The 12,017-nt window shown below is 53.1% G+C and overlaps 1 protein-coding gene across 4 annotated transcripts in view; it reads right to left on the bottom strand.

The window, feature by feature from the left end:
* The window catches only part of SLCO3A1 (solute carrier organic anion transporter family member 3A1), a 102,410-nt gene that overhangs the window by 5,084 nt on the left and 85,309 nt on the right, over positions 1–12,017 (bottom strand). The window contains exons 10-11 of one of the 4 annotated variants that reach the window (XR_004983382.2): positions 2,960–3,444; positions 2,018–2,929 (exon numbers count right to left, since the gene is read on the bottom strand). Coding sequence is in view for 3 of the 4 variants with exons in the window: in XM_036411825.2 (XP_036267718.1) it covers positions 3,065–3,444 (380 nt within the window). In the remaining variant the exon portion in view is untranslated. Of the gene's footprint in view, positions 1–2,017; positions 3,445–12,017 lie in introns of those variants that run through there. The other 3 variants (XM_036411828.2, XM_036411826.2, XM_036411825.2) reach the window with 3 other exon arrangements.

The following is a 12,017-nucleotide window of genomic DNA, read 5'->3' as shown; positions in this document are numbered from 1 at the left end:
CAGGGGTGAGAGGGCTCCGGGAAGCTCTGCTTTCCCTCTTCATTCTGAGTGTTAAGCACGAGCGGACGCCTCAGGCCCTGAGAGGGGCCCCCTGGCCGTCTGCAGCGACTGGTCCCAGGGGGTCCCGGCTCCCCGGGGGGCGTGAAGCGGGGGGCAAGCGCGCAGTCTGGGCTGAAGGCAGGCAGCAAGCAAGCAGGTCCTCTCCCACCCCCCACCCGTGTGTACGTCCTCTGCAGGAATCATGCTGGTAAGACATCTGGACGCCTGGGGCTATGTCGGGGTTACAGAGATCTGCCCGAAGCTGCAGCGAAGAGCGTCCATCCCTCCTGGGCTTGCTCAGCTCGGATGCGGGGGGAGGGGATGGGGGGGCTGGCAGCAGCCGAGGGCGGGCCCTGGCATCCTGGCATCGGCGCTCCAGGCTGCGTCTGCCCCCGGTGCGCCTGCTTTCTGTTGGACCCACGGAGATCTGACCAGGAAATCTTCCCACTCAGAAATAACACTCGAAACCAGACAGACACGGAGGGCTGGGCTGGCAGTGCGTGTCCCTGGCTCTTTGCAGCTCAGAGAGAAATGCGTACGTAGCTGCACCAGGCTCTCTGTTCCAGCATCCGAGGAACTGAGATTCTCAGAGGCACACGCTGGCCCTCGACACTTCCACCTGGGGGTTGCTAATACCGAGTCTGGGGCTGTTTTCCTTTCTCCCACTCATTCTACAACCGGAGGGAAAAAATCCAAATGCAAGGAGCTTTCAAAACTTTCAAAAAACAAGCAAACAAAAAAAACCAGCCAACAGCTCCGTGACATGCCAGGCCACAGGGCTCCCGTGTGCGCACTGAGCGTGGGCAGCCGTGTGGTGCCCGAGGGGGCGCAACCCATGAACACTCGTGTTCCAGACAGAAGTGCCGGCTGCACAGTGTGGTGGCAGGGCCTCTGGGGGACAGGGGACGCAGGTGTCCTCCCAGAATGCACACACAGGGCAGCAGCTGGCAGCGCGGTGTGAAAACGAAACGCCTCGATGATTGCTCAGAGTGTGGACATGTTTTTTGAGCTGCGTTAGGTTTTATGAATTCGCTGGAGAACAACCCAACCTTTTGCTGGTTACACATCGAGGAGTGTGAACCAGGACAGACAGACACGCTCCAGGGGAGAAGGCCATTTCGGAAGCATCCTGTCCCAGGCAGCTGACCCCGCACCTCGAACCCGGCACCATGGACCCCGCCCCAGCTCTCTGCCTGGGCCGTCCCTCAAACCGGTCCTTGTACAGCTCCTGTTAAAAAAATGGGCACAAAACCCTTTTCTCCCCAATTCTTTCTTTAATCTTTTTTTTTCCCTTTTCCTTCTATGCGACTGAACCTATGAGCTTGAGGCAGCAAAGCAAAGCAACCGACCAACCTGTGAGGTCCTGGCCAGGGTCAAGGTCAGCTGGGACCAAGGTCACTGAGGAAGGAGGACAGGTGAGTACACGGGCTGTGTGTGTCCCCACAACTCTGGACATGGCCCCCAGGCCCAGTCTCCTACTGCAAGAGGTCTTGCCAGGACTCTTACCCCAGACGGTGACAGGGCTGCTGCAAGCTGTTCGAGGTTGTCATTTCGCACGCGCTCGTGCGCGCGCGCGCACACACACACACACACACACACACACACACACGCCTCTCAGTTCAGGGTTGACCCTGAGAACCGCACTGACACCTGTGCAGTAGCATTCAGGAGCCTGTGGGCTTATGCATGACGACACACCTCGGGCCTCGCTGTGTCCTCTCCCGAGGGCACATTACATGTGTCCCACACCCATGCATGTCTCCTCTACTGGCTGGCTGAAGTGGGACATGGAGCACACGCACAAGGGCCCTCCCTCCCTTGTCTCCGATGTGGCTCTTCCAGAGGCGGCCGCACAGCCACGCTCTTGTCAAGCATTTCTTTTTCCTGCTTGTAACACGTATGTTTTTTGTTTTGTTTTTGCGGAATGTCCGAATGAGGGTAAAATGATTTTTTAAAAATTACAGTCGATTCATCTCATCCCTTGAATGACATTATATTTTTGGTGCATTAAAAAAAGGGAGAAAGTGAAAGCAACCAGCGTAGGAAACCCGGCCTAAGAGCTGTGTCGGCGCCTGGCGGGCAGCACAGCTTCGGGGGTCGTTAAAAATAGTTTCGGAGGGTTATACATACAACAGTCTGAAATCCGTAGGCGTTGCAGTATTTTTTCTTTTTTTCTTAAAAAATGGCAAAATGTTTGGCAAATGTAAGCAAATGACTTGGGCTGGGCTGGGCCTCACCGGCTCTGAGAGAAGCCGGTCATAGCCTGTGAGGCCCCTGCTTCCTGAGGTCGCTCTGCGGGGCTGGGCCCCGCCACTGGGAGGCGCTGGAGGGGGGGGCAGGCGAGGTGCGGGCCCCGCACCCGGCCCCGCGGGCCCTCCCTCGGCGTGGACATGGACATGGAGCTGGTGAGAGGTGCCAATGACAGACCCCAGCACGGATCACCCTTAGCATCGTCGCTGAGCGCGCGGGCCTTGAACCACACGCCGACCGGGTGAGGCGTCTGCACAGTGACCCATATTGCGAGAGTGAGAGGTGGGGGCACCCTCCTCCCTCCTGCGGGACCCCCAGCCCCACGGGAGGAGGGGCCCCGGGGTGTCACTAGTGCCTATCCTGGCCGTGTGGTCAACGTGTGGCTTTTAGTAGACTTTTCTTTTAAAAAGAGAGTGGTCTCTCGTTTGTATGCGGGATGTGTGTTCAGGAACGTCCGTCCTCCGAGCTGGCCACCACCGTCCCTGAACTTGGCAGTGCCCGTGTGCTTGCAGCCGTCGGCATCCTGAGACCCCGCACCCGGCAGGTAGGTCCCGCGTCAGACACGTGGTCCCAAGCTCTCCTCATCCTGCAGGCCGTCTGGCTCTGATGTGGAAAGAAGGATAAAGGTCCTGTGTGTGTGCGTGTGTGTGTATGTGCGTGTGCGTGTGCGTGTGTGTGTGTGTGTGTGCGCGCGGTGTTTGGAAACCTTGTTTTTCTTTTCTGTAGGAAAAAAAATGACCCTTGGATGGCTCTACAGAGCTCGCCCCCTGAGTCACTAGAGCACAGACTCCATGTTCTCGCACCACTCGTGGTCTTCGAGGTTATAGATAAACTTTGTCCTATGCGTCTGGCCGGCGGGCACAGGGTCCCTCCCCAGGTTGTCTAGGGTCAGAGTAGAGGCAAAGAACTCACTGGTGCTCAGGCCGCCCTCGTGGCTCTTGATGTAGCGCTTATAGTTCTTGCGCAGGCACTGCCACGTGGTGGTGTAGAGCAGGAAGGCGAAGGACTTGAGGGCGATGGCGATGCTGACGTACAGGTGGCGGTACACCACGTTGTCGTACAGGACGCAGGCGCCCTGCTCCCCGCAGAAGGTGCTCCAGAACAGGCAGGTGGAGTCGATGCCGGCCCCGAAGATGAGCGGCGGGGGGATGAAGCCTGGGAGGGGAGAGGACAGATCAGGGTCTGGCTCCCATGGCGGGGGACGGAGTCGGGCCAGGCCACAGCTGGGGCAGCAAATGACCTGAACTTGAACCCCAGCTCTGCCCTCTGCCTGCCGGTCACACCTGGGTAAGTCGCTTTGGGCCTCTGTGCCTGAGTTTGCTCAGCTGCACCAGGGGGTGACCACACCCGTCCTGGTCAGGCCGCAGGTGGGGGTCACTCCGGGAACGCCATCCAAGCAAAGAGGCACCCAGCTGGGCATAGGGGATCAGAGGGTGTGGGTGCATTTCAGTGGAAGCATCGGGAGGCATAAAGGACCATAGTTGAATGAGAATATGACAACCATGTGGAGGTCTATCTACACGCATGTAAATGTGCTGCTGTGGAGTTTAAGATGAAAAAATACCAGCACCTATTGTCAGCTGAGGAGAGTGGGGCTCAGAATCCTTTTCATTCTGAGCTGGGAACTTGCAAACTCCCGGTCATTAGAAAAGGCAGATAGTATGTAAGCTGTGACCACAGCTAATGACAGCTCTCAGTTCCTCTCTAGGTCTCTGTCACAGGGGTGATGCCCAAGTCCGAAGGCCCTGGTTGTATACGAACATACTGGAGGTGAGACATCGGCAAGGAAGAAACTGAAAGGTGAGTGTTGCTCTAACGATAGTAATGTGACACCACACTACACCAGGTGTCCCAGGCCTGTGCAGGCTGGAGGACAGGTGTGTGATTCAACAAGAATATGGAAAAGGAATAGATAGCTATCAACAAGAGCAGGGAAATAGGAAAACATAGGGACAGAACAGTGAACACTGCATTAACTGATAGGTCTGCAGGTACAAAACGACATGCATCCACATTATCATCTCATATCAGCTAATTTACACCACTCAAAAGTAGTACATTCTCCTGGATCCCAACTGGGCTCTGTGGGAAGAAGCCAATCACCAAACTCTATAGCTTCTAACACACTAGACACGATTAGGATATGAGGTTGGTGGAAGGCCTCTTCCCACAGAGCCCAGGAGGGAGTCAGGCAGAATAGACTGGACTCAAAATCAGGTTGGTGGCAGTCTACTTCCCATATAGACACGGATGGAGCCAAGACAGTCTAGTGTGTCTAGTCCAGTGTATTGTGCGTTGGCTCCATCCTGGGCTCTGTGGGCAGAGGCTTACCGCCAACCTCCATAGACCGTGACGAACTAGAGCCTATTAGACAGCGGGGTTGGTGGTGGGCCTCTGCCCCCAGAGCCCAGGGTGCAGCCAGGCGGAAAGGACTGGATTCAAAGAATAGGTTGGTGGTAATCTACTTCACATATAAAAAAGGATGGAGCCAAGGCAGTCTAGTTAGTTTAGACAAGTCCAGTGTATTTTGCCGGAGCTGTTTCCTGGACTCTGTGGGAAGAGACCTACCACCAACCTCACACTTACTGTAGTGTAGTGTAGTCTGCCTGGCTCCATCCTGGACTCTGTGGGAAGAGGCCTACCGCCAACCTCACAATCTAGTGTAGTGTAGTGTAGTGTAGTGTAGTGTAGTGTAGTCTGCCTGGCTCCATCCTGGACTCTGTGGGAAGAGGCCTACCACCAACCTCACAATCTAGTGTAGTGTAGTGTAGTGTAGTGAGTGTAGTGTTGTCTGCCTGGCTCCATCCTGGACTCTGTGGGAAGAGGCCTACCACCAACCTCACAATTTAGTGTAGTGTAGTGTGTAGTGTAGTGTAGTGTAGTGTAGTGAGTGTAGTGTTGTCTGCCTGGCTCCATCCTGGACTCTGTGGGAAGAGGCCTACCAACAACCTCACAATCTAGTGTAGTGTAGTGTGTAGTGTAGTGTAGTGTAGTGTAGTGTAGTGTAGTGTAGTCTGCCTGGCTCCATCCTGGACTCTGTGGGAAGAGGCCTACCACCAACCTCACAATCTAGTGTACTGAGTGTAGTGTAGTCTGCCTGGCTCCATCCTGGACTCTGTGGGAAGAGGCTTACCACCAACCTCACAATCTAGTGTAGTGTAGTGTTGTCTGCCTGGCTCCATCCTGGAGTCTGTGGGAAGAGGCCTACCAGCAACCTCACACTCTAGTGTAGTGTAGTGTAGTGTAGTGTAGTCTGCCTGGCTCCATCCTGGACTCTGTGGGAGGAGGCCTACCACCAACCTCACAATCTAGTGTAGTGTAGTCTGCCTGGCTCCATCCTGGACTCTGTGGGAGGAGGCCTACCACCAACCTCACAATCTAGTGTAGTGTAGTGTAGTGTAGTGTAGTCTGCCTGGCTCCATCCTGGACTCTGTGGGAAGAGGCCTACCACCAACCTCACAATCTAGTGTAGTGTAGTGTAGTGTATTTTAGTGTAGTGTAGTCTGCCTGGCTCCATCCTGGACTCTGTTGGAGGAGGCCTATCACCAACCTCACAATCTAGTGTAGTGTAGTGTAGTCTGCCTGGCTCCATCCTGGACTCTGTGGGAAGAGGCCTACCAACAACCTCACAATCTAGTGTAGTGTAGTGTAGTGTGCCTGGCTCCATCCTGGACTCTGTGGGAAGAGGCCTACCAACAACCTCACAATCTACTGTAGTGTAGTGTAGTCTGCCTGTCTCTATCCTGGACTCTGTGGGAAGAGGCCTACCACCAACCTCACAATCTAGTGTAGTGTAGTGTAGTGTAGTCTGCCTGGCTCCATCCTGGACTCTGTGGGAAGAGGCCTACCACCAACCTCACAATCTAGTGTAGTGTAGTGTAGTGTAGTGAGTGTAGTGTAGTCTGCCTGGCTCCATCCTGGACTCTGTGGGAAGACGCCTACCACCAACCTCACACTCTAGTGTAGTGTAGTGTAGTGTATTTTAGTGTAGTGTAGTCTGCCTGGCTCCATCCTGGACTCTGTGGGAAGAGGCCTACCAGCAACCTCACACTCTAGTGTAGTGTAGTGTAGTGTAGTGTAGTGTAGTGTAGTGTGCCTGGCTCCATCCTGGACTCTGTGGGAAGAGGCCTACCACCAACCTCACAATCTAGTGTAGTGTAGTGTAGTGTATTTTAGTGTAGTGTAGTCTGCCTGGCTCCATCCTGGACTCTGTTGGAGGAGGCCTATCACCAACCTCACAATCTAGTGTAGTGTAGTGTAGTTTGCCTGGCTCCATCCTGGACTCTGTGGAAAGAGGCCTACCACCAACCTCACACTCTAGTGTAGTGTAGTGTGTAGTGTAGTGTAGTGTAGTGTAGTGAGTGTAGTGTTGTCTGCCTGGCTCCATCCTGGACTCTGTGGGAAGAGGCCTACCAACAACCTCACAATCTAGTGTAGTGTAGTGTGTAGTGTAGTGTAGTGAGTGTAGTGTTGTCTGCCTGGCTCCATCCTGGACTCTGTGGGAAGAGGCCTACCACCAACCTCACAATCTAGTGTAGTGTAGTGTAGTGTAGTCTGCCTGGCTCCATCCTGGACTCTGTGGGAAGAGGCCTACCACCAACCTCACAATCTAGTGTAGTGTAGTGTAGTGTAGTCTGCCTGGCTCCATCCTGTTCTCTGTGGGAAGAGGCCTACCACCAACCTCACAATCTAGTGTAGTGTAGTGTAGTGTAGTGAGTGTAGTGTTGTCTGCCTGTCTCCATCCTGGACTCTGTGGGAAGAGGCCTACCACCAACCTCACAATTTAGTGTAGTGTAGTGTGTAGTGTAGTGTAGTGTAGTGTAGTGAGTGTAGTGTAGTCTGCCTGGCTCCATCCTGGACTCTGTGGGAAGAGGCTTACCACCAACCTCACAATCTAGTGTAGTGTAGTGTTGTCTGCCTGGCTCCATCCGGGAATCTGTGATAAGAGGCCTAACACCAACCTCACAATCTAGTGTAGTGTAGTGTAGTGTAGTGTAGTGAGTGTAGTGTTGTCTGCCTGGCTCCATCCTGGACTCTGTGGGAAGAGGCCTACCACCAACCTCACAATCTAGTGTAGTGTAGTGTAGTGTAGTGTAGTGTAGTCTGCCTGGCTCCATCCTGGACTCTGTGGGAAGAGGCCTACCACCAACCTCACAATCTAGTGTAGTGTAGTGTAGTGTAGTGTAGTCTGCCTGGCTCCATCCGGGAATCTGTGATAAGAGGCCTAACACCAACCTCACAATCTAGTGTAGTGTAGTGTAGTATAGTGTAGTTTGCCTGGCTCCATCCTGGACTCTGTGGGAGGAGGCCTACCACCAACCTCACAATCTAGTGTAGTGTAGTGTAGTGTAGTGTGTAGTGTAGTGTAGTGTAGTGAGTGTAGTGTAGTCTGCCTGGCTCCATCCTGGACTCTGTGGGAGGAGGCCTACCACCAACCTCACAATCTAGTGTAGTGTAGTGTAGTGTAGTGTAGTCGGCCTGGCTCCATCTTGGGCTCTGTGGGAAGACGCCTACCACCAACCTCACACTCTAGTGTAGTGTAGTGTAGTGTAGTGTAGTGTAGTCTGCCTGGCTCCATCCTGGACTCTGTGGGAAGAGGCCTACCACCAACCTCACACTCTAGTGTAGTGTAGTGTAGTGTAGTGTAGTGTAGTGTGCCTGGCTCCATCCTGGACTCTGTGGGAAGAGGCCTACCACCAACCTCACAATCTAGTGTAGTGTAGTGTAGTGTATTTTAGTGTAGTGTAGTCTGCCTGGCTCCATCCTGGACTCTGTTGGAGGAGGCCTATCACCAACCTCACAATCTAGTGTAGTGTAGTGTAGTCTGCCTGGCTCCATCCTGGACTCTGTGGGAAGAGGCCTACCAACAACCTCACAATCTAGTGTAGTGTAGTGTAGTGTAGTGTAGTCTGCCTGGCTCCATCCTGTTCTCTGTGGGAAGAGGCCTACCGCCAACCTCACAATCTAGTGTAGTGTAGTGTAGTGTGTAGTGTAGTGTAGTGTAGTGTAGTGAGTGTAGTGTTGTCTGCCTGGCTCCATCCTGGACTCTGTGGGAAGAGGCCTACCACCAACCTCACAATCTAGTGTAGTGTAGTGTAGTGTAGTGTGCCTGGCTCCATCCTGGTCTCTGTGGGAAGAGGCCTACCACCAACCTCACAATCTAGTGTAGTGTAGTGTAGTGTAGTGTAGTCTGCCTGGCTCCATCCTGGGCTCTGTGGGAAGAGGCCTACCACCAACCTCACAATCTAGTGTAGTGTAGTGTAGTGTAGTATAGTGTAGTCTGCCTGGCTCCATCCTGGACTGTGTGGGAAGAGGCCTACTACCCACATAACAATCTAGTGTAGTGTAGTGTAGTGTAGTCTGCCTGGCTCCATCCTGGACTCTGTGGGAAGAGGCCTACCACCAACCTCACAATCTAGTGTAGTGTAGTGTAGTGTAGTGTAGTGTAGTATAGTGTAGTTTGCCTGGCTCCATCCTGGACTCTGTGGAAAGAGGCCTACCAACAACCTCACAATCTAGTGTAGTGTAGTGTAGTCTGCCTGGCTCCATCCTGGACTCTGTGGGAAGAGGCCTACCAACAACCTCACAATCTACTGTAGTGTAGTGTAGTCTGCCTGTCTCTATCCTGGACTCTGTGGGAAGAGGCCTACCACCAACCTCACAATCTAGTGTAGTGTAGTGTAGTCTGCCTGTCTCTATCCTGGACTCTGTGGGAAGAGGCCTACCACCAACCTCACAATCTAGTGTAGTGTAGTCTGCCTGGCTCCATCCTGGACTCTGTGGGAGGAGGCCTACCACCAACCTCACAATCTAGTGTAGTGTAGTGTAGTGTAGTGTAGTGTAGTCTGCCTGGCTCCATCCTGGTCTCTGTGGGAAGAGGCCTACCACCAACCTCACAGTCTAGTGTAGTGTAGTGTAGTGTAGTGTAGTCTGCCTGTCTCCATCCTGGTCTCTGTGGGAAGAGGCCTACCACCAACCTCACAATCTAGTGTAGTGTAGTGTAGTGTAGTGTAGTCTGCCTGGCTCCATCCTGGACTCTGTGGGAAGAGGCCTACCACCAACCTCACACTCTAGTGTAGTGTAGTGTAGTGTAGTGTAGTCTGCCTGGCTCCATCCTGGGCTCTGTGGGAAGAGGCCTACCACCAACCTCACAATCTAGTGTAGTGTAGTGCAGTGTAGTGTAGTGTAGTGTATTTTAGTGTAGTGTAGTCTGCCTGGCTCCATCCTGGTCTCTGTGGGAAGAGGCCTACCACCAACCTCACAATCTAGTGTAGTGTAGTGTAGTGTAGTGTATTTTAGTGTAGTGTAGTCTGCCTGGCTCCATCCTGGACTCTGTTGGAGGAGGCCTATCACCAACCTCACAATCTAGTGTAGTGTAGTGTAGTCTGCCTGGCTCCATCCTGGACTCTGTGGGAAGAGGCCTACCACCAACCTCACAATCTAGTGTAGTGTAGTGTAGTGTAGTCTGCCTGGCTCCATCCTGGACTCTGTGGGAAGAGGCCTACCACCAACCTCACAATCTAGTGTAGTGTAGTGTAGTGAGTGTAGTGTTGTCTGCCTGGCTCCATCCTGGAGTCTGTGGGAAGAGGCCTACCACCAACCTCACAATCTAGTGTAGTGTAGTGTAGTGTAGTCTGCCTGGCTCCATCCTGGACTCTGTGGGAAGAGGCCTACCACCAACCTCACAATCTAGTGTAGTGTAGTGTAGTGTAGTCTGCCTGGCTCCATCCTGGACTCTGTGGGAAGACGCCTACCACCAACCTCACACTCTAGTGTAGTGTAGTGTAGTGTAGTGTAGTCTGCCTGGCTCCATCCTGGTCTCTGTGGGAAGAGGCCTACCACCAACCTCACAGTGTAGTGTAGTGTAGTGTAGTGTAGTGTAGTCTGCCTGGCTCCATCCTGGACTCTGTGGGAAGAGGCCTACCACCAACCTCACAATCTAGTGTAGTGTAGTGTAGTGTAGTCTGCCTGGCTCCATCCTGGACTCTGTGGGAAGAGGCCTACCACCAACCTCACAATCTAGTGTAGTGTAGTGTAGTGTAGTGTAGTCTGCCTGGCTCCATCCTGGTCTCTGTGGGAAGAGGCCTACCACCAACCTCACAATCTAGTGTAGTGTAGTGTAGTGTAGTGTAGTCTGCCTGGCTCCATCCTGGGCTCTGTGGGAAGAGGCCTACCACCAACCTCACAATCTAGTGTAGTGTAGTGCAGTGTAGTGTAGTGTAGTGTATTTTAGTGTAGTGTAGTCTGCCTGGCTCCATCCTGGTCTCTGTGGGAAGAGGCCTACCACCAACCTCACAATCTAGTGTAGTGTAGTGCAGTGTAGTGTAGTGTAGTGTATTTTAGTGTAGTGTAGTCTGCCTGGCTCCATCCTGGACTCTGTTGGAGGAGGCCTATCACCAACCTCACAATCTAGTGTAGTGTAGTGTAGTTTGCCTGGCTCCATCCTGGACTCTGTGGAAAGAGGCCTACCACCAACCTCACAATCTAGTGTAGTGTAGTGTAGTGTAGTCTGCCTGGCTCCATCCTGGACTCTGTGGGAAGACGCCTACCACCAACCTCACACTCTAGTGTAGTGTAGTGTAGTGTAGTGTAGTCTGCCTGGCTCCATCCTGGTCTCTGTGGGAAGAGGCCTACCACCAACCTCACAATCTAGTGTAGTGTAGTGTTGTGTAGTGTAGTCTGCCTGGCTCCATCCTGGACTCTGTGGGAAGACGCCTACCACCAACCTCACAATCTAGTGTAGTGTAGTGTAGTGTAGTGTAGTCTGCCTGGCTCCATCCTGGACTCTGTGGGAAGAGGCCTACCACCAACCTCACAATCTAGTGTAGTGTAGTGTAGTATAGTGTAGTTTGCCTGGCTCCATCCTGGACTCTGTGGAAAGAGGCCTACCACCAACCTCACAATCTAGTGTAGTGTAGTGTAGTGAGTGTAGTGTTGTCTGCCTGGCTCCATCCTGGAGTCTGTGGGAAGAGGCCTACCACCAACCTCACAGTCTAGTGTAGTGTAGTGTAGTGTAGTGTAGTGTAGTCTGCCTGGCTCCATCCTGGGCTCTGTTGGAGGAGGCCTATCACCAACCTCACAATCTAGTGTAGTGTAGTGTAGTGTAGTGTAGTCTGCCTGGCTCCATCCTGGGCTCTGTGGGAAGAGGCCTACCAGCAACCTCACACTCTAGTGTAGTGTAGTGTAGTGTAGTCTGCCTGGCTCCATCCTGGACTCTGTGGGAAGACGCCTACCACCAACCTCACAATCTAGTGTAGTGTAGTGTAGTGTAGTCTGCCTGGCTCCATCCTGGACTCTGTGGAAAGAGGCCTACCACCAACCTCACAATCTAGTGTAGTGTAGTGTAGTGTAGTCTGCCTGGCTCCATCCTGGACTCTGTGGAAAGAGGCCTACCACCAACCTCACAATCTAGTGTAGTGTAGTGTAGTGTAGTGAGTGTAGTGTTGTCTGCCTGGCTCCATCCTGGAGTCTGTGGGAAGAGGCCTACCACCAACCTCACAATCTAGTGTAGTGTAGTGTAGTGTGTAGTGTAGTGTAGTGTAGTGTAGTGTAGTGAGTGTAGTGTTGTCTGCCTGGCTCCATCCTGGAGTCTGTGGGAAGAGGCCTACCACCAACCTCACAGTCTAGTGTAGTGTAGTGTAGTGTAGTGTAGTCTGCCTGGCTCCATCCTGGGCTCTGTTGGAGGAGGCCTATCACCAACCTCACAATCTAGTGTAGTGTAGTGTAGT

Source organism: Pipistrellus kuhlii, unplaced genomic scaffold, assembly GCF_014108245.1.
Source record: "Pipistrellus kuhlii isolate mPipKuh1 unplaced genomic scaffold, mPipKuh1.p scaffold_m20_p_42, whole genome shotgun sequence".
Classification (NCBI taxonomy): Eukaryota; Metazoa; Chordata; class Mammalia; order Chiroptera; family Vespertilionidae; genus Pipistrellus; species Pipistrellus kuhlii.
This window is presented reverse-complemented; position numbering and strand designations above follow the sequence as displayed.